The sequence below is a fragment of the Prunus dulcis genome, chromosome 7 (genome assembly GCF_902201215.1).
Source record: "Prunus dulcis chromosome 7, ALMONDv2, whole genome shotgun sequence".
Classification (NCBI taxonomy): Eukaryota; Viridiplantae; Streptophyta; class Magnoliopsida; order Rosales; family Rosaceae; genus Prunus; species Prunus dulcis.
Window position 1 is genome coordinate 305,753 of NC_047656.1, and position 26,151 is coordinate 331,903.

Here is a 26,151-nt window from a genome sequence, read left to right on the forward strand (position 1 = left end):
CTCGCCATCGTAGGGAGTGTGGGTATGGTTTGTGTGGGGGGAGCGCCATTAGTTGTTGCTGGAGTGGTATGGCTCGGTGTCAGGTGAAGGTTGTACATGGCTTTGTTGGATTGGAGGAAGGGAGATATATCATTTTTCGATGGGTGGTGGGTTATAATGGGCTTGGCTTGGGGAGGGAGGGAGATATATGGATGGGGAGAGTTAAGTTGCAGTAGTGGGGGAGTGGGTGTGCCAAGAATTGCCCATGTACCCCAGAAGTGAAGCAATTTCTGATTTTGATTCTCAACATTACACCATGTGTCATGCACATGCTCAAATTTAACAAAAAAAGTTAACAAAACTGACGGCAGGACCATTGTCCTAACGAAACTAAAGTTGATGGACCACGTGAACGATTTTGGAAATTTAGGGACCAAAATGCGAATCGAGTCAAAGTTAAAGGACCATTGAACCTAAAAACCTAAAGTATGGTCCAAAATATCTAAAATCCCTACAATACTCAAACCTTAGGAAAAAGCTGATCTTGACTTTTCAAATGGACCAAATATACCATATAAGCCTTGAAAATTCTAAAAATTACAATACTACCATCAAAGTCTTTTTTTTCTTTCTAAAAATCATAATGCAAGGATAATAATCACGAACTAGTCTCCCGAATTTTTAAATAAGCGTCAACTACAAAGGGGTTTCCTTGATGGTTATTAGTAAGTGTCAGGTATAAAGGGCTTAAATTGACTTTTTTATAAAACGTCACAAAACACTAGTATATAGTTGACGTTTATTAACAAGTGTCAAGGATTAGTAGAATAATTGATGGTTTTTCAATAAGCGTCAACTATGAAGTGTCAACTAAGGGCTATTTTCTTGTAGTGACGTTTGTTATTCCAAGTCTTCTTCTTCTTTTTTTCTTTTTTTTTAAAATAAATAATTTTAAATCTTCTATGTAAGAAGCATTTTTACTCTATTACCTAACCTATTTATCATAAAAATTTCATCGAATGGAAAATTTTCAATTCTTCACATAACCCAATCCTTGAACTAGCCATTATAATATGAAAAACACAGCCACTATAAATTATCTAACTCAAAAGAACAAAGAAAAGAACTCAAGAAGGAGTCCAAAGAAAGAAATATTCCATAACAAAAAAAAATAGGCAGAAAACCTAAAAATAAAAATTGAGCAAAATCTCAAAACATCTGCAAAAAAAACTCATATCATAAAGTAGAGAGAAGAGAAAAATTGAGTACAGTATTCAATCAAGTAGAGAGAATAGGAAGATTCAGAGATAGAGAGAGTGGTGATCAATTGAGAAGCATTGGAAACTCACTTCAGTTCGCTTGGGAAACACAAGACGAAAACACGCGAACGATCTAACTAGTGAGCATACTATTTGTCCCCCTTTTCCACACGGGCTTCACTAAGAACGCCTAAGGAGGTGTTTTTGATGGGCCCAACATTGGTAGTCCCCATTTAAAACTGGAAGTAGGTGAACCAAACATGGGCCTAATTTTAATCAAATCTAGTCCATGTATGGGAGGTGTACCAAACGAGCCGTGAGGGGGCTAACCCTCTAGTGCTGGAGATGGCCTTAAACCATACAAATGAGACATGATTAACTTAAGACTATCTCCAACCATAAAATGGCTAAACCTAAATTTCTACCATCTAGAATACAACCATTCATGTATTGCCACTTTATCAATGAAAGGAGAGTGAAACAAATAAACAAAGTGAGAGATGAAAAAAATAAACAAAGTGAGAGAGGAAAAAAATTGATTTTGATGGGGTGTTTTTTTTTTTTTTTTCCACACTCAAATCATTTTTGGAAAAATTAGGCCCTTAGGTGTTTTGCCCATAGACCGTCAAATTTGATTGGAAGGGAAATAAAAGGTTGTCTAAATGTTGTCGTTGGATTGCAACGGCTACTACACCTGGGTGTGACAAGAGGAAGAAAGCCAACGTCCAGTGGCCTAATTTGTGAGAAAGACTTCTATGAAACGGAGATAACACTATTTTGATATTCCTGGCCAATAACTTTATGATACATTTGATAACACTACCATATGACATAGCATTATTGATCAGGGATAACAGAACAATGCTATCTCAATTGCAATCTCCTATTTTGCAGGTGTCATTAGGGCCGGTCCCGTTTCTAGAGCACATGGCCTCCTCTTTTCGCGCACAGTGGGCTCCACCATTTATTGTCTGGACTGCAATCTTGGGCCAAATATTACCCCATTTTACAGTCAACTTAAAATTCAACCCCTCCCTAGACATGGGCTGTGGAGATGGTTTTGGACTACATTTTAGGATTTTGTTGGGTTTGGCCCATGGTTGGAGATTCTCAGTTCTCTCCCTCTCACTCCCTCTCTGCTTTCACTGTCGCTCCACCACCACCTGCATCGCCCAAGTCATCCCACAGCGCCCACAACGCCGTAGTATAAGAGACGCATCATCTTTTCATTCAATCCAATTCCCAAAATTCCGATGTTTCTTATGATGTGCTCTGCGGCTTGAGAGCTTGCTTCCTCCATCATTCATTCTACTGCCACGTCCACCAATGGCGAAGAAGTACGCGATGGCTAACGCGCCCCTCTCTGAGTTCGGCGTATTGGTAGCGCAATTGGAGTCCATAGTTGCCTCAGCATCCCAGCAGCCTCCGGAGGCACTCTTGTGCTTCGATCTCCTCTCCGATCTCATCTCCGCCATTGACGAAGAGCCCAAGGTCCCTCTCGCTCGATTTTCCTTCCACTTTTGTCCTACTCTTTCCTTTTCTTTTTTTCTCACTCAGACTTTTACGCCTTACTTACATTCGTACGAATTAAGATTTGATTTGGTATATGTGTAGAGCGTTAAATTTGATTGATTAGATCCAGCATTTCTCGTAAATAGTTCGAAATGGAGCGGCCGAGTGATGCATATCGACACTTGGATTGAAAATCTATTGCATTATAGTATTTATTGTGAATAATGAACAGAGTTATGTGCGTATGGAGAACTATGACAGTTGGCGTGGAACTGATGAATTGCAGGAATCCATTTTGTTGTGGCAAAGGAGATGTGAGGACGCACTATATTCCTTGCTTATTCTTGGTGCTCGGCGACCTGTCCGCCACTTGACTTCAGTTGCTATGGCGAGGGTTATAGCTAAGGGAGATAGTATTTCAATATACTCCAGAGCAAGCAGTCTCCAAGGCTTTCTTTCTGATGGGAGGAGGAATGAGCCACAAAAAGTTGCTGGTTAGTCAAAATGACTGGAACTATTAGTGTGTTCTACTTTTATGTGCATTTTTTTTCGGGTAACCTGATAATGTACCACTTTGGTACATTGGATATATGGTCTAACTCATAACAAATGTTTCGATATTGTTTACAGATACGCTCTCTGTCAAGTATTGTGTCTATCATATAGTTGTCGACTTGTTAATTCATTGAATACTAGAAGATTTGTTCTTGGTAGTAGAAAGGAGTTTCTTTGGAGGGCTGTAATGTACTGCATGTTATAGACAATTTAGTTTGGAGAGACAACAGAGTTGGCCACATGTTCTGCTTTTGTATGATATTATAACTTGCAGAAACAACTTTTTTGTTGCTTTATATGAGCTAAGGGAATTTTTATTAAAGAAAGATTTTGTGATATATGCTTGCCATCCTTTAATAGGCGTTTGAATGATTGAGTGTACTTAGCATTCTCCTTTTTCTGTTTTCTTTCTTCTTTTTAATTTTCTTTTTTATACAATTCTGTAGGTGCTGCACAATGCTTAGGTGAATTATATCGACATTTTGGGAGGCGAATCACTTCTGGTTTACTTGAAACAACCATTATTGCCACGAAACTTATCAAGTTTCATGAGGTATTTTAATCGTATCTGCAATCTTTTCTGTAATATTTTGGCTTTTCTTCCTTTTAATGGATATTTACTCTTTCGGCGATAAGTGAAACTTTCATCAAGAAATAAGTGGGAAGAATGAAATGTCTGTCAAATTTCGCACTGATTGAACAATGTGTCCACACTGAATTTTTTCTATTCCAACTAGTAAAGGACCTAGATTCTCCCCTAAAAAGTTGGAAATAATGGTCAAAATACTTTTAAATAATGGTGATTAAAATGTATTTGACCAAGTATCTTGTAGGCTTACGATATGGTTGAATATTGAAAAACTTTCCTATTTTGTTTCCTTTTTGGGTTAAAATATTCCTTTTGTTTGTTCTGTTGTACTTATAAGTTGAATGCCATGTAATTCAGGAATTTGTGAGGCAAGAAGCTTTATATATGCTTCAAAATGCTTTGGAAGGCTCTGGTGGTAACGCAGCTGCTTCAGCATATACAGAGGCATATCGTATCATCATGCGGTTTGCAGTTGGTGATAAATCATTTCTTGTTAGAATAGCTGCTGCAAGATGTCTGAAGGCATTTGCCATTATTGGAGGACCGGGTTTAGGGGTGGCAGAACTGGACAGTTCAGCCTCCTATTGCGTAAAGGTAGATGATTTTATTTGCCAAGTGTTCTTTGTTGGTATTACTTTTGAGAGTTTCAGATTTCAATCTTTTAGATGCCAACTTTATAGTTCTGTATTTACCCATTTGGCCGCTGCTTATAGTAGGCCCTTGAGGATCCTGTTTCATCTGTCCGTGATGCATTTGCTGAGGCGTTGGGTTCGTTGCTTGCTCTTGGAATGAATCCTCATGCACAGGTCTGTATATGTTTACATAGTATTTTCTCTTCATATTTTAGAGTTTTCATCCACCTAGGTCAAATATCTGACTGTGATGTATTATTTTGCTCCTAGGTTCAACTGAGGGGAAAAATACCTTTTCCTCCAGCAAAGAAACTAGAAGGTGGTTTGCACAGGCATTTAGCTTTGCCTTTCACAAAAGGTATTTTTGTCTTTTTCATGCTAGTTGATTTGAAAGATTGTTTATGATTACTGGGATTAGTAATACTTCTCACAATTTTTGCAATGTGCAGTTGGAGCTCGGTCAAAGGACGTCCGAGTTGGCATAACCTTGTCTTGGGTATTCTTTTTACAGGTAGATGCTGATAATGATTTCCTCTGGATCTTTTCTCCCCAACTCCCCTTTTGTTGTTCTAGTTTGAATCCTGAGTAATTGAATTCCGTGTACCAAAAACCATTGTGAATAGCGAGAATTTTTTTGACAAGAAAAGTGATTATTTATTAAAAACTTCTTGTGTTATTTTTTTCATTGCATTTAACGTCCGTTATGTCTGGTATTTTTTCAAGTCCAAAAGTCACTTTTGGTCCCTGTAGTTTGGCACTTCAACCACTTTTGACCCTGTAGTTTCGATTCCGTCAATTTTGCCATTGTAGTTTCGTATTTGTAGCAATTCGAGGACATGTTAGTATTCTTGTCAATTTCTTTAACGATGCAAGGGGCAATTTCGTCAACCCAAAACCCTTGAACGTAAAAGCTTGTTTGAAATTCTCCCTATTTCATATTAAGGCTCGAAATTCAACCACTAATCCCAATTTTTGAAGAACCCTAAATCCAAATGACCAATTTCAAGCCCTAGTATGAAATTAGGGGAGTTTCAGACGAACTTTTATGCTCAAGGATTTTGGGTTGACGAAATTGCCCCTTGCATCGTCAAAGAAATTGACAGGAATACTAACTTGTTCTTGAATTGCTACAAATATGAAACTACAGGGTCAAAATTGATGGAATTGAAATTACAGGGTCAAAAGTGGTTGAAGTGCCAAACTACAGGGACCAAAAGTGACTTTTAGCCTTTTTTCAAATTGGAACTGAAGCAATAATTATCGGTGGTGAAGGGTTCATGTCCATAGGAAAATAGAATAAGTGGATAAACTGTATGCTGAACAGGTCCTCTGTTTCTTGAGCTTTCAAAATTACTTTAGAATGATTGGTGTGCTTTATTTTGAGACTGTCTTGTTGGAGTCAGTGCTTGCATGTGAATCATGTCATATTTGTTTCCTCTTGTGCATACATGATCTGTATTGCTAATATTAGGCTTAGGTTTGGATTAGGGTGTGCAAAATAATCAAGCACCAAGAAAGCTGCCCAAACCGACCTTGCCCGCTCTGTTTGGTGCGTTGGACACCTAGTACTTGACGGTGTAAACTGACAAGGTATCATATTACTGACAGAAATATGATGTAATATGATACCTTGTCTTTCGAGCCTTTGAACTGAATAACATAGATTGCCAACCATTCCTGTGGAGGCATTTAGTTGATAAGATGCATTTTTTCACCTTTTAATTTTAATGGCAGAAAAACAAACATGTGTAAACAAACCCCATAATGGTAGAAAGTGAAACACTTCCCCCTAAGCTTCTTTTAGGGGAAAGCTGCTTGCTCATAAAAGGGCTCATGTTAACACACGTGCTGCTAAAATTCAAAATAGCACTTTTTAGGCCTACATCCCAGCTGAGCACCAGAGAGGCTGAACCAAGAAATATCAGAAAATAGTGGATCGTAATGGTTAACATTTGGCTGGGATTTTCTCAATCTCACCTGATTGGTTCGTTTATAATTCCATAAACCAATCTTACCTATGGCAGCCATAGTTTGGAGTGGGGTATGTAGTTATTTTACATTTCTGCCTGGGTAAGTAGTACTTATTTATTCTTTGGATTGTATACTGCAGGCAATTCGTCTGAAGTACATGCATCCGGATAGTGAGCTTCAAAACTTTGCAATTCAGGTTATGGACATGCTTCGTTCCGATAGTTCTGTTGATGCCTATGCACTGGTATTCTTCTAAAAATTCATGGCCTTAAACTCTTTAACATAACGTAGATTCTCTTCTGAGCTCTGCCTTACTAAAAAAGAATTTATCAAAACAAGTTTCACAAAACTGTCTTAGTTTAGAGGCTATGTTCTTTGTGTGAGTTCAAACTACAAGTTTCTTTATGCCTCCTGCATGAATAATGTAATATATTTGCTTTAGCATATTTGACAAATAAATACTGGTGCATTTCTAGAGAACTTGAAGGATGAAAATGCTAATGTATGAAGCATGTGATGTTATTTTGTTCTCTTTAGTTGCAGAATAACGATGGACTTGTCAGTATATGAAGCATTACAAGTTTGCTGCATCATGCATTTGAAAATTAAACTCTTACATTCATGAACTATCTTGTTACTATCTAAATCTGATGGATCCATGATATCATTTACTGTAATGACTTCATTGGTTGCTGATCTTCATGAATCTCCTTGTTGTTAAATATAAAGCTACTGACCCTTATCCCTCATTTGTTTTACTCAAGGCTTGTGTTCTCTATATCCTTCGTGTTGGTGTTACCGATCAAATGACAGAGCCAACGCAAAGGAGTTTTTTGGGTTTTCTTGGAAATCAGGTCTTCTAAAATGATTCCATTTGGTTTTTTGTTCTCATGGAGGTGTTCTTTCACTTATATATTCTGATGGCTGCCTATTGTACTATGCTATCTGTTGTAAAGTTAAAATTTTCATGAACCTTGCAGCTTATGTCTCTAGATGCCAGTCCTTCCATGAAAATTGCTGCTCTACGTACTGCATCATATACCCTGAAAACACTGGGAGAGGTAAGTGTCTTTATAATGATGTATACTATGAATGCCAAATTTTAATGTTTTCCGGGTAAAGATTATGGTGTTCACATATTTATCACCTGAGGAATTATTCCGTTAAATTATTAATATGCTATGCTGACCTTATCAGTAATATCTTGTACGTCTTTCTTGCTGATTGACATCATAGAAGGAAAGAACACTGTGTTGTTTAGTTGTTCCTGTTGTAGTTAATTAGTTACATTGTGCTTGCTCTATCTATTTGCAGGTTCCAGTTGAATTTAAAGAAGTTCTTGACAACACTGTTGTTGCAGCAGTATCTCATTCTTCTCAACTTGTAAGCTCTTGATTTCTTATTTGAAATCAAACATCTTTGGTACATCCAAAGGTTCTTATTATTCCCTTGATGGTCAGGGAGTTGTTTAAAATGTATTACATTTTATCACAATTGTCTAAGACTTGTTTTGTTCCTTAGTAGTGTTTCAGTTTCAGACAACTCTTGATTATTATGCTTATGCATAGACTGTGACGGGTGTCATCTCGAGTGTTACTTTAGTTAGGCATGTTGATAGAATCAGATTTACAGTAGAGGCAGTTGGGCCAAGAAAACTTTTTGTGCATAGATAAGGGCAGTGTTGCTCTTTTAGTCTTTTACGTGCCTTGAGCTGTGTATAACCTATGCATTTCCTGGTCGCATTTGTTTTTGCTTAGGCTATGTATTCTGATCAACCTATAAACAAGCCCTTGTAGTTTTGATATGTTTCTAGCTTTCTTGTTGTACATTGCTGTCACATTAGTCTTCTGTACTGTTGCATGAGGTTTGCTTATCCTCTTGGACGTGTGTGAATATTGCTCATCGAAAGTAAGTGGGATAGTTTAAATAGGAAAGTCATTATTTTAAGTTTGTTAGAGGTTATATATATATATATATATATATAGAGAGAGAGAGAGAGAGAGAGAGAAGGAAATTGTGGCACCAAGATAATCCCCATTAAAAAATAAAGTGGGATGCTGTATTCCAGGACTGTGGATTTCATATTCAAATAAACATTATAAGCGTAAGAAAGTTGGTTTGTTTAGCTATGAGCCTAGCAAAACAAAAATTTGGAAGTCAAGTTTAATTCAAATTAATCATCTTTGTTGAATCAGGTTTATGTATATTATCGGTGAAAAAGCGGTAGGAACTGGAATAAACAGTGTACTAGCAATAAATGCGCAAAACAAAAATTTGGAAGTCAAGTTTAATTCAAATTAATCATCTTCGTTGAACCGGGTTTACGTATATTATAGGTGAAAAGCGGTAGGAACTAAAATAAACAGTGTACTAGCAGTAAATGCATTATGTTATCCCCAGACTCTGAAAAGGAAGGGGTTGTGCAGCAGAAGAGTTATCCACGTCTTTCTGCATGATGACCCTATATATATGTAAATGCATTAACATCAGAGTATAGATAATTGGGACTGGAAATTCTCCGCGTCGGTTGCTATCTGTCTATAAAGATGAGAGTATGTGAGTCCATATAATGGCATACTGTAATGGTTCAGCTATCATCCATAGGATTTTTGTTCCAACTTGTTTCTCTCCAATTGACACCCAAAGGAAATTTGCATTTCTTGTTCTTGTTTTTTTTTACTTTTTTTAGTTTAATCTTTTCTTCTTGTTACTTGTTTTGGTTGAAGTGGTCATGTGAGTTGAGGCTCTTGCTCTCAATTGTTGTTTATTTTTTATCTTTTATTTATTTTGCAAATTGGTTTAACTGCAGCATTGATGTGAATGGCTTATTATGCATGATAACTAAATTATCTCGTCATGCCCAATGTAACAGTGTTTAAAATTATGTGCTTTTTCATTAATAGGATTTCTCCTAGTTGAATTTTGAATTGATAATCTTTGGTCAGGTACGAATTGAGGCTGCTTTGACATTGCGTGCACTGGCTGAGGTTGATCCCACCTGTGTTGGTGGTTTAATTTCTTATGGTGTGACCATGCTGAATGCTTTGAGAGAAAATGTGTCGTATGAGAAGGTGATGCTGTGAAGTTAACTGTTATGTCTTTCCAACTTCATTTTATTGTTTTCTGGTCAATTTATCCATTTTCTGATAATATATGTGACATATATTCAAGAGTGTGTTTCTTCACTATGTTGTTTCATGATTAGTAATATCATTAAAAACACAGGGACTTAATTTTACTGCAAAGTTTTTAAAACTTTGACATAATGGTATACTCCTCAAGCAGCTTACTCTCAATCATCTGTTTAATATACATTTTTTTTTATGAAAAGAAAGGGAAATACTGTTCGCAGTCCCAGAATTTCATCCTGCGCTCCTTCTGTGAGTGCTTGAAAACAATAAAATATGGAGTTTCTAGTGCATAACAAACTTGGAGTGTGAACAGCAGCCGCGAAAAGAAAACAATAACCATAGAAACCCAAGGAACGAGAAGTCCACTCATTGTTCACTCAAACATTATATGAACAGTGAAACAGCAACGTATCCCTTGGACACAGCTACTACCTCAAACAAATACACAAAAAGAATCTAAGGAACTGGTTCGCAGTCCAGATTCAACCAGAAGAATGGCAGTCTTTAATTTCATTAGAAACTGCAGTCCAGAACGATCCACAAAATCTTAAAACCTATCCTATAAAAGTTAAAAAAGTATTACAAAGTATTATACAGGTCCACTTTTGCTTATGAAAATCATTTCTTTTCATCTAAGCCACCCAAAAGATTGTGTTGTGTTACCATCTTAAGATAAGGGTCTGTTGAGTGAGCTGAGCTGGTTGTTTCTCTTTTGGTTGATGCTTCTACGTATAGTCTCCCAAGTAAATTACTGCTTGTTACCGTGTTTTCTTGGTCCTTGATGAATTGTGCAACTTTTTGCAATTTTTTTTTGAAGTACCAATGTCTTCAGAGCACAGTTTAAAGTGAGAAAGTCACTATTATGGATGTTGTGTCAGTAGAATAATGATAAACTTTTCAGTGTTATTTTTTATGAGTTGATTGTAAGCATTATTTGGAATGTTCTCTATTAACTATGATAACAGTTAAGTAGCTTGCTCTTATTTATGTTTTTCAGGGGAGCACTTTGCAATTAGAGCTTGATTCTTTGCATGGACAAGCTACTGTATTAGCAGCTCTGGTGTCCATTTCCCCAAAATTACCTCTTGGTTTCCCCGCTAGGTAATGGTGTCATCTTATTTATCAATACAGTGCGTATATCCATGGAAGGAGAGATCTATTTGGGACACACCAGTCGTTGGTTGTGTGGTCCATATCTGTAATGTTTACATTTTACATTGCATCAATTGTTGGAGCAGTTTCGTTTTTTGTTGTTTTCACGTTCTTTTTTTTATCTTTATGCCATATATACTGCCTGGCCTATTATCTTGGCCTTTCAATTCCACTGTTTTGTATTTGGTGATAGATTTATGTTGTTATGGTCATTGTTACATTCCACGCGTCCATTTCCTGTCACCATGAACTGTGGTTTCTTAAAAGCTAGTCTTCGAATGTCTCTCCCAGGTTGCCCAGGTCAATTCTTGAAGTTTCAAAGAAAATGATAATTGAATCTAGTCGGAACCCTCTGGCAGCTACAATTGAAAAAGAAGCTGGGTGGCTACTTTTGTCATCCCTGTTAGCTTCTATGCCAAAGGAGGTAAAAGATCGTCTCTGTATCTTTTGATTTTTTTCACTATGCAATGTTCAGTCAAATCACCAATTCCATCCATACCCTACTTTTACCTTTCAAGTCAGAGCCAAGGAGCCTGTATTCTTGAAATAAAAAGGAACTATTTGTAGTTAAGGGGCTCTTCTTCATGCATGCAGGAGCTTGAAGACCAGGTTTTTGATATTCTTTCCTTATGGGCTTCTCTCTTTACTGGAAATCCAGATGATGAAACTACCCAAACTGGAGATTTGATATGTAGGATTCGGTAAGCAATGCACTAATTTCTGTATACTGGGTTATGTCCTTACTTCTAATTATCTAATGAATGTTCAAATATTCTATATTCCTCAAATGCTATCTCAGTTTACTGCACTTCCTGCATCTGTCTCCAAACTCTTGAGATTATCAATGTATTTAATGCCATTGCAGTACGAGTGAACTATCTTGCTGCCCATTCTTGGGCCAGGCTTACAGTTCAACATTTGGCGTTTTTCCTTTGTTTGTACAGTGAAAGTGTTGCAAATATAAGGCACATACTCTCTTATTAATTTTTGATATTTTTCTCGAAATATGAAATATCTTAAATAACCTATATCTGATTGTTTGTTTAAAGTTCAAGTGGTTGGTATAAGTTTTAAATTTTCCAAAAAACCACCAATGTAACATATGACCCAAAACACTGTTAAATAACCCGCACGCTAGATCTTGTTCTTTAATGTAACCGACGGCAATAGACTAAACTAGCAAATATTAGAAAACTTAGAAACACCGCTCCTTTGATAAATATCAAAAACATGGCAGAACTTTTGCCTACGTCCAGTTGTGATTTCTCTAGGTAGAGAAATCACCACTCCTTTGATTAATAATAGAGATTACAGAACTTTTGCAACCCTAGAACTAATCTCAAAACTCTCGGTTGTCTCTGGCTGTTTTTTCCCCTTAAAAAAATAAGCCTTGCCGCACCCTATTTATAGATATAGAGTTGGCTTACATATCCCAAGGCTGATTGAATTCCTATTTCTAAGTGGATTAGGAAATTACACTTATCCAAATCCAAATAGACTTCTAGAAATCCAAACCTAAATTGAATAAGGAAAACTGAAATTCTTTCCTAATCCCTCTAGGACAAGAATCGGTATACCTCTAATTTTCCTACAACAATCCTAAACCAACTAGGACATATTTGACGAGCCAAAATCCTAACAAACACCACATGTGCTATTAATCCAGAAAACATGTAAAACTTGTTCTTTGTCATTGGTTTGTTTGCGTCCTAATTGGGCTGTTGATTCTAATGGTAGAACTGATTTAAATGACTTATGCTATTGTGAATAATTATATATCTCTGACTTCCACTTTCTCCTGTTGTAGCATGTGGTCTGCTGCAATTGATGCACTTACCGCATTTCTAAAATGCTTTCTTTCTCCTAATGATGTGAATAATAGGATTTTGGTTCAGCCTATCCTTGTATACCTTAGTAGGTAAGTTCATTTTGCAAGTTCAGTTTATCTCGATTTTGTTCTCTAGTGTATTCAATTCAATGCTGGTCCTGGACGCTATATGTCTTGCTGTTACAACGTTGCATATGCTTCAGTTGAAGTCAGAAGCTGTGTTACTTTTACATGTTGTTCAAAACAATTTTCTGAGATGTGATTTAATGCAGGGCTTTATCATATATATCACTGATAGCGGCCAAGGAACTGCCAAATGTGAAGCCTGCTTTGGATATATTTATTGTCAGGACATTAATAGCTTACCAGTCTCTTCCTGATCCAATGTCATATAAGAATGACCACCCCCTGGTTCTTCAAATTTGCACAAGTCCATTCATGTAAAGTTAGCTGCCTATTTTACTGTCACATAACCTTGCATTTCATTTCTATTTTTCTCCTGTCTTGAAAAAGAGGACAAATAAATGTCAACTCCTATTTACATTGTTATGTTTGGATTGCCTTTTGTTGTTTTTGTATCTGACTTGTTTGTTCCTTGTTGCTAACATAAAAGAGAGGCTTCTGGATGCGAAGAAAGCACATGCTTGAGGTTTCTGTTAGACAAAAGAGATGCATGGTTGGGTCCCTGGATTCCTGGAAGGTAAATCTACCTTTCCACGGGCTTCTTCTAAAACTATTACTGAACATTGTAATTTCATTTGGTCAGAGCTTCATGGCTAATGTCTATACAGTTTGACAACATTACAGTTTGGCTAATATTTGGTTGTTTTAAGCCAGCTTCCAGTCATATTCTTCTTGGTTTCATTTTTTTTTTTTTTTTTCAATTCATGTGATATTTGTTTCTTGGTAATTGTGTTTACTCAGGGATTGGTTTGAAGATGAACTTCGTGCTTTTCAAGGTGGAAGAGATGGCCTTATGCCCTGTGTTTGGGAGAATGATGTTTCTAGCTTTCCTCAGGTTTGTTTCGTTCTAGTTGATGGTTTGCTTACTGTTGTAAGTCAGATTTATTTATTTGTGCTTCTGTGAATATAATAAAGCTATTTAAGTCTGCTCCTGTACTTAGGTTACTAGAGACATATTCCTGTCAATATAGATATTTACTTTTTAAACTTGACCATGAAGCCGGAACCCGTAAACAAGACACTGGTGAACCAGATGCTTCTCTGCTTTGGCCTCATGTTTGCTTCTCAGGTAGGGAAATGTGTCATATTTGGCCTTTTCTTATGAGTGACTGACTGGTTATTAACATCAGTTCGAATTCATATCCCAGGATAGTGGTGGGATGCTATCACTTCTTGGAACAATTGAGCAGTGTCTGAAAGCTGGAAAAAAGCAACCATGGCATGTAGCTAGCATAACCAATATATGTGTGGGGTTACTTTCGGGATTTAAGGTGCTGGTTCTTCTTTTCTATGTACTATATCGTACTTCGCAGGGTCTGACCTTAATTCATGTTTGAATGCTTTCGTCAGGCTTTGCTTTCCTTACGTCTCCAGCCATTATCACTTGAAATACTGAATTCAGCACAGGCCATATTTCAGGTGCCTATTTTTCGTAAGATACTGAGATATGTTAGTGATCAGGAAAATATCGTACTCACATCTGTACTGATATTTGTATCCTGATTTCACAGAGTATTCTGGCAGAGGGAGACATCTGTCCATCACAACGTAGGGCTTCATCAGAATGTCTTGGTCTTTTAGCTCGTCTTGGAAATGATATCTTTACAGCAAGAATGGTTAGTTCATTTCAGTGTGAAACATCACCTATGTTCTTTAAATGCTGTCATGTTGCTGACCATGCATCTTTTCATTTTCTAAGTGTGTTCTCAGTTTTCTTTCAGATTTTTCTCTCCTTCTCTCTCTCTCCCCCCCCGGGGCTGCCTTTGCCCCCTTCACCCCTTCCCTCTCTGATTCATTGTTTTGGGTCACAAACAGACTAGATCTATGCTTGGTGACCTAACTGGGGCAACAGATTCAAACTATGCTGGATCAATTGCTTTTGCTCTTGGCTGCATTCATCGCAGGTGACATATTGAACTTCTCAATTTATTTTTTCGCATTATTTTGTTGGCGTGGACAGCTGTGTTTTTGTTAGTTGTATATGATTCTTAATAGTTATTTACGTCTCCTTGTAACTTTCATCTTTTTATTATTATTTATTGAAAGTATGTTTCTTATAAAAAAAAAAAACATAATTATTTACATCTTTGAATATTGTGCTTGAAAGTGATAGCCAAGTTTGTTTCACATTGAAATTGATAATATATGGTGGCATTAAGAGGACAGAAGCAGGTGCTCTGAGTTGGTCCATAAGCAGCATCTAACTGTCATTAATGAAATGTCTTAATCATTTGAGGCTCTTTGAGAATTACTTTGTGTCCACTGCATTTTCCCTTTAGGTGTCAATTGCGTATAATTACCATTACATTTCCACTATCCGCATGAAATTGGAGAAGATATATCAATGTCGAGCTGACTCAAGGATGAGTATGTGAACTCATAAGACTAAATGTTTAAATTGAGAACCCAATGTTTATTTACTATACAATTGCTTAATTTATTAGTCAATAATAACTTTTGTCCTTTTTATGTTACTGCAAGGTTTAAAAAGTATGTGATCCATCATAATAATTATGTCTGTGCATGAAAAAGGTTGAATGCAAATGCAACTTTATTCAGAATTTCTGAATCGTTACAGAAATATTCTTTGATTGGTTCTCTAATTAACATATAGACAAGCATGTTCTATTGCTTTCTTTTGCTATCTTTTTCTCGGAAGCAGATACATGCCTAAAAGTTGGTGTCGTAGTGTGACACTTGGGTTGTACCTCCCTTGTGCTGTTAAATTTAAAATTTTCCTGAAAATGTGAGTTACAACTCATTAATCGTTGTATTTCCAGTAGATATCTAGGTCATATTTGGGGGAGACAATTGTGATTATCACTTGATGAATAATGAAAGTAAGTTTATATATTGTTAAAGTATTTATATCACATCCAGATTTTAGAATGAGATTGCAGCTTCTTTTTAAACAAGTTTTTGCCTTTTCCTGCGTTCACTAGTGTAGTCCTCCAATAATTTTTTCTTTAAAGATGAAGAATTTAAGACTGGTAAATTGATATCCTTCTCAATATTTTTTTGTTTTGAAATTTTAATATTTTAAAATTAGTGATTCTTTTCTCACTGTCCTTGCATATTTTGCCTGCAGTGCTGGAGGCATGGCATTGTCAACTTTAGTGCCTTCAACTGTGAGCTCAATTTCTTTGCTTTCTAAAAGTTCAATAGCTGGTTTACAGATATGGTCTTTGCATGGGCTTCTGTTAACTATTGAAGCTGCTGGCTTGTCCTATGTATCTCATGTCCAGGTAAACCATATTCTTGATGATTGTAGCATGTTAAGTAATGCTTTATACATTGGCGTAATCTGTATATAATCTTGGCAAAATAAGGAAAGGTAAATTTGCCACCGTTGTAATATCTTCTTATGTTAGTATCTGTCCAGCGCTCATGAGATGGGTGTATTTACTTATGACGTCTTTGACTTAGAATGTATCTTTTCTTTCTTTTTATTTTGCTACTTACTTTGATGCATGAGTATTTTGTTGTTCAAGACCTCAAGTGATTTTATAGAAATATTTGGCATGCTCTTTGACCTTGGGATCTCTGAGACAATGTGATACTTCGTAATAAAAGTCAGACTCTATAACTGATTTACTGTATGCAAACTATCAAAGGTAGTGGTGTTCATTAATGTCGTTTGTTGATGTGGTGTTGATTAATTGATAATTTTCTGCAGTGCAATATGGTACAACAATTTTCTTGTCTTACTATGAGTTAGATCTTTCTTGTGTTGTGTGCAGAAAAGTGATTTTACTCATTTTAAATATATAACTGCTAGGGTATTCTTTATTTAGAGCTAACTGAAAACTTCCAACTATGTTGGTTAGGCTTTGTTGTTAGAGCAGATTGTCATCTTAATTTTGTATCTCTTATCAGATGAACTGTTAGTCTGTAGTTGACTGAACAATGTTCTCTTGTCACATTTCTGCTTCTTTGTAGGCTGTACTTGGCCTTGCTTTGGACATTCTTTTGTCTGAGGAGAATGGATGGGTTGCACTTCAGCAAGGTGTTGGCCGCCTTATAAATGCTATTGTTGCTGTTCTTGGTCCTGAACTTGCCCCTGGCAGTATTTTCTTTTCACGTTGCAAGGTATTATTTCTTGAAGCTTTCTGTTGCCACTGGGCTTCTGTTTTAATGCTAATATGTTGTATCATTCTTGGAATTGACTTCCAGGACATACTGGTTAAGTTTTTAGGTTTTTTTTCAAAAACCTCGGCAGAATAACTATCTTCTCTTTTCATTTATATAATAGTTAATTCATGGAATGACGAGTTTGTTGATTTTCCTTTCTAGTCTGTTGTTTCAGAGATAAGCTCTGGGCAAGAAACAGCAACTATCCTCGAGTACGTAGTCCAATTTCTTTAACCCTCGGCTGTTTTTCGTGTAATATGTTCTGTTCTGCTGTCATTGGTTTTGGTTCTGTGTTAGAGAATAGAAGTTGGCTCCATTCAAAACCTATGATTCTTGCAGGAGTGTACGCTTTACCCAACAACTTGTTCTTTTTGCTCCACAAGCTGTTTCTGTGCACACCCATGTGCAAACTCTTCTACCTACTTTGTCCTCAAGACAGGTTTTGTTTCTGTGACCGGTGAAGTTCTTATGCTTGTATATTCTGCTTCTTTCCATAGTACTAAGCTTTACCTTTTCCTTTTCTTTTTCAAGCAGCCAGCTTTAAGGCATCTAGCTGTTTCCACACTACGACATCTGATTGAAAAAGATCCGGTATGCCCTCATGTTACTTTCCATCGTCAAATTGAAAAGTCTGATCGCAATAAGTCGGATCATTCTCTGATAATCTATTATACAGGTTTCCATTGTTGTTGAGCAAATAGAAGAGAAATTATTTCATATGCTGGATGAAGAAACTGATTCTGAGTACGTTAAGAAAATTCTTCTACACACTTGTTACTTCACTTTTAGTTTGGTTTCTTGTAGTGTATTCTATTTTCTATCTTTTGTTTGACATTCATCCTCAAATTTTATCTGTATCCCCCTATATGGTTATGCTTTAGATTGTTTCTTTCCTTGTAGGATAGGGGATCTGGTGCGCACCACAATAATGCGATTACTCTATGCATCATGCCCTTCCTGTCCATCTCATTGGATATCAATATGTCGTAATGCGGTAAGCTCCTTTTTTTGTGGTCATTTTTTCCCGGAATGTCATAGAAAGTAGCGTTTTCAACAATATTGGATGTAAACTATATCTGAATATTCTTTGCATTGACCTTGGTTCCTGTTTAAAGATTTATAGTACTTGTAAATCAGTTTAATCCACAGGTTTCTTGATTAAAGAGCATGTTCTTTTTCTTGATGGAAGAAGACTTTGTAATATGTATACCTATAAACTATACTGTCCTGGTAAATAGAATTACTTCTGTTATGTTGACTCAATGCTGTTTCTTTGACAATGTAAGTCCTGATGCAGTGAATTGTTGAAATCTTTCTCAGATTCTTGCCACATCAATGAGGAGAAATGCTAATAGTAGTAACAGTTTAGAAAATGATCCTTCAAAGGGTACAGATGGTGACCCAAGTTTAAATTTTGGAGAAGACGATGAGAACATGGTTTCTGGCGCTACAGGCGTGCCCCATGGTTTTCTTAATAGAGATAAACACCTCAGATACCGAACCAGAGTTTTTGCTGCTGAGTATGTGATGATCTTTTCCATGCATTAAATCTATTGCACACATGCATGCCCACAAACGTGCCCTGCACACGTGTTGAAGAATGCAACCTGAGTGTATGTGTCGTACGAGATTCCACTAGGCAGAAATGAAATATTTTATAAAATAAAAAAGAAACAAGAAAGTCCAGCAGGGGAGAAGTACTTAAAGAGTATTATTGCTATGGACGTCAAGAAAATAATAATTAAAGAAACCTGTGAATGATTTTAAAAGTTTCAATTTAAAATCAGATGAAAGAAATTGCTTTCGGCATAAAATAGTAGTGTGCATACCTTACAAAACTAGAAGAAAGATGTAAATGTGCATAGCCTGTGCCTTTAGATACCCTCCTGGGTTTGACCCTTACCAAGGCACAAGCCCCTCTTTCCTTTCAAAGAACTAGTCATGAACTTTTTCTTAGCTTATTGTATTCTTTGTTTAGTTAACTTAGTAGTTTGTTGCGATGTAGGTGTTTGAGTTACCTACCTAGTGCTGTTGGAAAGAATCCAGTTCATTTTGATCTTTGTGCTGCTAGGAGCCAACCTACTAATGGACAGGCTTCTGGTGATTGGCTCGTCCTCCATATACAAGAACTTATAGCACTTGCTTACCAGGTGCTGGATGTGAAGTTTGTTTTGTGTTTTATTACATGACATATCAAAGCCCAAAATGCATGTTAGAGTTGACATTCTTTTCATGTTACTTTTCATAGATAAGCACAATCCAGTTCGAAAACATGCAGCCAATTGGTGTAGGACTTCTGAGTACCATTACAGATAAGGTGAATTTGTATCAGACGTGCCTATTCTACATATTTATATATATGTATGTATATATATCGCTGCAGCACCACTTGTTTGTGAAGATTTAGTGTGTCCGTAAATGATTTTTATTTTATTTTAAAATTTGCTCATTGTGCTTCGTAATTACTAATTGAGAGAAAACCTCGGTTTTTAATCCAAATATGTTCTTCGCAGGGGATCTGTTTAACTGTGTGATCTGATGTTATTAGGGGATGAAATAACTAGCTGTACGGGTGTACAATTGTGCAAGTGGTACATGTACACTGTAGGAATAGAGAAATCTGTAAATACAGTTGTTAGTTATGGTTGAGCTCTTAAAAGTTCAAGCCTTGCCCCAACTTTGCTTGGCTCTGTCTTGTTCCTGAATTTTAAAGAAAATATTTATTTAATCTAATTCAAAATCATGTTTCAATATGTAGTTTCTTAATACCTCTTCTACACATCATATTTTCCAACAGTCTGTTGTTTTTTGACTTCTATTTTCATTTTATCCAAATCTTTGAAATGGAAGTATAGTTTCTCTTGAGCATTACCACTCCTCCTTTCCTGTCTTGCTGTCTTTTAATTTAACCCCACACCCACACTCCCCACAAACCCCCCTCCCCCCCACCAAAATTAGCTGAGAAGGGAAAACACTGTATTGTCCATTTTGTTGGGCCAAGTCTTTTATTTAAAATTTTCCTATTTGTTTGTTGCTGATATCATGTATTCATAACTATTTCTGTCTTGTGATGCCGGGAACAGTTTGAAAAGACACCTGACCCGGAGCTACCAGGACACCTCCTACTGGAACAGTATCAGGTATATTGACACAAGTGGTTGTGATTTTCTTTCACGTGCTCCCAATAGATTTCAGGACCTACATTTGAAATCTAAAAAATATGCGTCTTATGATGGGTTCTTACCTTTGAATTATGTGACAGGACATTTCAGTTATTTATTTATTTATTTGGATTGGGGGAAGTTTGATGGGTTTTTAGTTTTGAATTTTGTGAATCTTTCTATAATTAAGGCTATATGAAATTCAGGCCCAGCTAGTATCTGCTGTCCGCACTGCCTTAGATTCGTCCTCTGGCCCTATTCTATTGGAAGCAGGCTTCCAGCTCGCTACAAAGGTTCTCAGTGAACACAAATAAGATTTAACTTTTCCTAGTTGTCTTCCTATTAATTTTTTAGTGTGAAGGACAATGTAAAAATGGATTGTGAAAAATACAGATACTGACTAGCGGAATAATCAAGGGCGATCGGATTGCTGTTAAACGCATATATTCATTGATTTCACGACCATTGAATGACTTCAAGGACCTGTATTATCCTTCATTTGCAGAATGGGTCTCGTGCAAGGTATATAAATTCAATTGTTATTGATAACTTTTTTTCTTGATTGAATGAATCCATTTTACCTTTTAGAGGAAAAACTAATTGATTAATTGTAATGTAGATCAAGATAAGACTTCTTGCTGCTCATGCCTCTCTCAAATGTTATACATATGCGTTCTTAAGGAGAGACCATAGTATGGTTCCAGATGAATATGTAGCATTGTTACCGTTATTTTCAAAGAGTTCAAGCGTGCTTGGGAAGTACTGGATTAGAGTTTTGAAGGACTACAGTTATGTATTCTTGTGTTTGCATCTCAAGACAAAGGTCAGCTGAATGTTAAGTAAACTACTAGCTTTTCTCGTTTGCATTTGTCCTTTGTTTTTACATGCATGAAATTTTTTAATGTCTTTGTGGCTACTATCTTATCTTTCCTTCTTCTTTCAGTGGAATCCATTTCTTGATGGAATTCAGTCACCTCTGGTATCATTAAAGTTGCAGCCTTGCTTGGAAGAATCCTGGCCAGTAATATTGCAGGCAATTGCATTGGATGCAGTACCGGTAAATCTTGAAGAGAATGAATATTCAAAATCCACTACTGAAAATACATCAAGGGACAGCTTATTGTCTGAACATAGTATGGTTGAATTGGAATCCGAAGAATATCAGTTTCTTTGGGGATTTGCTCTGCTTGTTTTATTTCAGGGACAATATTCAACCCTTGGTGAACTGAAAAATCCAATTTCTTTCATTAAAGCTAGTAATGGTGGAAATTCAGCTACTGAAGAGTTATATTCCCCAGGAATTAAGTTATATGAGATTGCTTTACCGGTCTTCCAGTTTCTGTCGACGAAAAGGTTTGCCAGTGCGGGATTTCTCACTATGGACATATGCAGAGAACTGCTGCAGGTGGCTATCCATTTCTTTTCCTCTTCTTATAAACTCCCAAAAGATATAGGGTGTGCATAGGGCATCACATGAAAATAGCCACATGTTCTCATATGCAATTTTATGTAGGAAGTGATCATCTTCAGTACGGTCTGAAATGACAGCTTTACTGCGTTTTAATTGATCTAAAGAAAAAGAAAACAGAACTGCCACACTTAAAGTGATTAATTGATCTTCAAATCCTTGGATCCTTGTAGTTCTGCTCGTTCTTCCATAATTTTCTCTCTTTTCAAAATTTTGAGGCCCCTCCCTTTTTATGTTTATATTCTTTAAACATTCTCTAAAGATGTAGTATTACATTGTCTCTCAGTGTGGTGTGATATGGTAGATTGTTTTAAGAGTAAATTGATTTCTATTAATTACTCATGCTGTTGAGTTATTCATATGCGAATTCTTCATGAAATGAAATAAATTTTTTTAAGAAGAGAAAGTAAATACCAACTCTGTAATGTCGTCTCAGAAATTGCAAATTCTCTGTTTAAGAAATGGAAAAGAATTGGGATATGATGGTGGTGAATGACATGCCACTCATTAGTGGTACCTGTATGTCTCTCCTGTTTATGTCTCTTTTGATTTGTGAAGTCACAGCTTTGGTTTTTCTGATATTACCCTAACCATGCTACAGGACACCTGTTAACTTGCCTTTGATATTCTGTCATTTTTTTTTCATATTTGACTGATGCAGGTTTTCTCATATTCTATGTGCATGGATAATTCGTGGGATAGTCTTTCAGTGTCTGTTATATCACAGGTAAATATATTTAAAAACTCTTCTTAGATAATTTAAGCCTTTTGTTATTTTAGTATTTTAATGAGTATCTACATTGCTTCTTGCGTTGATCTTCCATAAGCTAAGATGATGCACTTGATGTCTTTCTTCTTACCAATTAAGTGTGGCTGAATTTTCCATTGGCTTGTGAGTCATTTACTTTCAGAATGTTAAGATGTATTAAGTTACTCTTCCAGTTCCTTTGATACCATCCGCCTGAAGGCTGCAACAGCCAACATGCCCTTTTATACTCCCACTGATATATTTTCAAGAATAATTTGCACTTTGCTAAACTTTAGGCCTTCCTATAAAGTTCGTATGTGGATCTGCAGAACAATAAGTTGGTTTTTATTTACTTTTGGCTTCGTAGGAATTATATTGTGTAATATAGTTGGCTGAATATTTCGATGTGTTAAGAGATCTGTGCACCAGAGATGTGGTTGTAATTTCAAAAAGGGATCCACGTATTAACCAAAAAAAAAAAAAAAAAAAAAGGGATCCACGTATATAGACCTTTTATAATTCTATGCGTGTAATGTGTCGGTCACAGATTCTGAATTGTAGTTTTGTTTTTTTTTCTTTAAATAGATTGTGAAGAACTGCCCTGAATCTTTTTATGAAGTGGACAACTTTGCCTATTTGGCAATGGAACTTTGTTTGGCTTACCTTTATAAAGTGTTTCAAAGGTACTGGAATATACCAAACATTAGAACTTATTTTTTTTGTCTTTTAATTTAAACTTTTGATATCACTCCCAATTAACTGGAGGTTCATACTTTTTGTGTTCTGTAGTAGTGCATCATCTCTGGACAAACCGTGGGAGGATTTGATTTCCGCATTATTTATCACCGCAAAAACACTTGTTAACTGTTTTCAACCAAAGGTGGGTAAGGTGTATCCACTGTTATATTTTCTGCAGCTTACAGATTAGAGATTACTGTCTTTGAGTTTCATTATGTGTTTATTTATATTGTATAGGCGTGCTTTCTAATGTTATAATTGCCTTGTTATTTTTTCATAATGACTGTTCATTGCTAATTTTCATGTTTTCACTGATTGCGTGTTTTGAGATGCAGACACAACTAGTATCAGCGGCATTAGCGTTTCTTTTAATTGGTTACAAGGGAATCAGAGAAGCCTCTACTGAGTTTTGTTTCTCCAAGGTGGACGAGTTTTTCAAGTGCACAGGTCTATTATTGAAAAGATTTATTGATGGTGAGTATTCTGACAATAAAACTGATCTGACGAATCTTTATTTATCTAATGTAAGTAAAAAAAAGAAGATTGCTCCATTTCCTTTGTTGTCAAATTATTTTCCCACATAATTTTTCACATAAACATCCATTTGTGGCTCTTTTCCTGCCTTCCGTCTATATTCACGTTAAAGATTATGCCAAATTGTTAGTAAAACATTGGCTTCTTGATTAATAAAGTATATTCTGGCTAATCAAAATTCAAATTGCAGATAAATCCGGTATTGGTGAAGATGGTATTCTTCATATGCGTAAAATACTGCGAACTTGTTTGAATGTGATCACTGACTTGACCAAGGATTGCATTAAGTGCATTCATCTGCAGGAGAATAAGAGCTCTGACTTGCACATATTACAGCAAACAAAGCTTGCTTTCTCTCTTCAACAAATTATATCATTTGCGAAGCTGGGTTATGAAATGGATTATCTTGAAGATAATACAGATGGTGATTTGGTCTATTATACTATGTTTAAATATTGCACCAAATGTGTCCAAACTGTACTCTCTGATTCAAATAAACAGGTACATCCATATGCATGCTGTATACCGTTATGGTCACTTTTTCCAAGCATGAGACAACTGAAACAATTTTGTGCACAGGTTCAAACAATTGGGTTACAAGTGCTAAAAGGTTTGGTACAAAAATCCACAAATGTGGAGGACAGCACTTTTTCAATGCTTTTTGTTGGGGAACTTGCTGCCGATTTTTTTGTGATAATCCAGAATACATTAAAGGTGTTTCCAAATATCCTCTCAGATATCGTTTGCATTTACAAATTATAACCTTGTTTCCTTTTCTGTCTTTGATTTTGTAATTCTGAAGGAGCTCTACTTCTCTTTTCTTGACAGAAACCTGTAACTGAAAAATCAGCAACTGTTGCTGGTGAATGCTTAAGACTCCTAGTAGTGCTGCAAACACTTTCAAAATCTAGTGAATGTCAGAGAGGTTTTATGAATTTACTCCTGGAAGCCGTAGTCGTGGTTTTCAAGGCTTCAGAAGAAGGTTCTTCGCAGGTGATATAATAAGCAGCCTCTGAAATTTACATTGCATCTCATCACTTCTTTGACTGATGATTTTTTAAATTATGCATCATTGACAGGAAATCAATACATTAAGAAGCACTGCGGTAAGGCTTGTTTCTCATCTTGCTCAAGTTCCTTCCTCAGCAGTTCACTTCAAGGATGTGTTGCTTTCTATGCCTGTAGCACACCGGCAACAACTTCAGGTGTCTTTTCCTTTTTGTTTCTTTGTGTACAATTACGTACATGTTCATTACAAAAAATCTGAAGTTATATTATTTGTAAAGATTAAAATGAACATATGATGATTGTCGGGTGCTCTTGCTATTGAAGATTGAAGACTGGTATTTTTTGATGTTGCCCTCGATCTAATGTTACATTATTGGATAGGTCTTTTTCAAAAATTATATTTTTCAATGCAATCCCTTTTTCTCTTTTCAGGGGTTCATCCGTGCGTCTGTGACACAAGAGCATAATGCAACACAGATGAAGCCCACAACTCCATCATTAGAGATTAAATTACCAGTGCAAACGGAGGCAAGTAAAGAGAAACCTCCTCCACCATCAGCCACCACAACACGTTCGGTTTCTGATGATCAAAGAATTGAAGAGGAAGAAGAGGATGAAGATGATTGGGAAGCTTTCCAGTCTTTTCCTGCCACTACAAATGCAGCTGAAAGTGAATCAGAAGTAGAAAGCAAAATGGAAGAACCCGACCTGGGTGAGACAGTTTCTGTTTTGGAAGTGAATATAGGGAGTGATTATAATGATGGAGATTCTATTTTGGAACCTCTCCACAATGTAAAGGTGGTCAACGAGACAGGCCATGAAGAGGCTGGTGAAGGGGAGGTGATATCTGATACCCCTGATGGTATGAAATTCCCACAGGGTGGTGTTATCGAGCCATGTGGTGATCAGCATCGGGAGAGAGACGAGGAAGTGGTGTTCAGACAAGAGGGTACTGTAGCCGGGCCGGACCAAATGACTGAACATATGCCATCTGAACTAAATCCTATTGAACATGCTGAACTATCAGTAAGAGTCAATATAGTGGACCATCAGGTGCAGGGAAAAGGGAAGCCTGATGATAAACCAGTGCAGGGAAAAGAGGAATTAAATGATAAAAGAGAAGATAAAGAAGAGGCAGCCATCAGAAGTTATAGCCTTGAGCAGCATGAAGAGAGCAGTAAGGTTGAAGATTCGTTGGAAACCATTGACGATGGTGCTAAGCTAAAATTGTAGAAGTAGGTGTTATAATAACAATAGAGAGTTTTTGTGCACGTGTTTTGTTGTCGCTCAGAGCACGAAGAAATGTACATTTGTTTGGTTCTTTTCCTTCCTGTATTTTGATGCATTTGTGATCTAAAGGAGAATTAGTCAGTTTTAGGCTCGATAGCACCACTAGTTTGGAAATCACTCAGAAAACGTTATTTTTAGATGTTATTTATTTGTTTTTTTTGATTGAAGATTTGTTACCTTCCAAAAAGAAAGAAATGAGAAATAATCCCCTTTAAAAAAAGAAAAAAAAGAAATCCTCCACTCCATTCAAACCGGAATTAGGAGTTGAATGGGTACTGAAGT

The 26,151-nt window shown here is 36.4% G+C and overlaps 1 protein-coding gene across 2 annotated transcripts; it reads left to right on the plus strand.

Annotated features, from left to right (window-relative positions):
• The first annotated feature begins 2,368 nt into the window (after positions 1-2,368).
• LOC117634288 (protein SWEETIE) lies at positions 2,369-26,036 on the plus strand. Of its 2 annotated transcripts, XM_034368328.1 has the most exons (48): positions 2,369-2,729; positions 3,037-3,244; positions 3,752-3,858; positions 4,252-4,488; positions 4,611-4,700; positions 4,797-4,884; positions 4,976-5,037; positions 6,637-6,741; positions 7,262-7,351; positions 7,478-7,558; positions 7,812-7,880; positions 9,443-9,568; positions 10,626-10,729; positions 11,072-11,204; positions 11,375-11,481; positions 12,588-12,698; positions 12,881-13,048; positions 13,222-13,308; positions 13,533-13,626; positions 13,792-13,860; positions 13,940-14,062; positions 14,142-14,210; positions 14,303-14,407; positions 14,607-14,695; positions 15,880-16,036; positions 16,731-16,880; positions 17,085-17,134; positions 17,262-17,361; positions 17,457-17,513; positions 17,599-17,666; positions 17,823-17,916; positions 18,243-18,442; positions 18,928-19,072; positions 19,171-19,239; positions 20,006-20,062; positions 20,290-20,376; positions 20,477-20,605; positions 20,703-20,906; positions 21,027-21,488; positions 22,213-22,278; positions 22,885-22,982; positions 23,089-23,179; positions 23,373-23,511; positions 23,762-24,072; positions 24,151-24,285; positions 24,400-24,564; positions 24,651-24,776; positions 25,012-26,036. In XM_034368328.1, exons 1-48 carry the CDS (start codon positions 2,565-2,567, stop codon positions 25,810-25,812), a joined length of 6,648 nt encoding a protein of 2,215 aa, XP_034224219.1. In that variant the 5' UTR covers positions 2,369-2,564; the 3' UTR covers positions 25,813-26,036. The 2 variants fall into 2 exon arrangements, with proteins under 2 accessions (XP_034224219.1, XP_034224220.1); XM_034368329.1 differs by lacking the exons at positions 18,243-18,442; positions 18,928-19,072; positions 19,171-19,239 and having other exon boundaries at positions 2,370-2,729.
• The last annotated feature ends 115 nt before the right edge of the window (positions 26,037-26,151 follow it).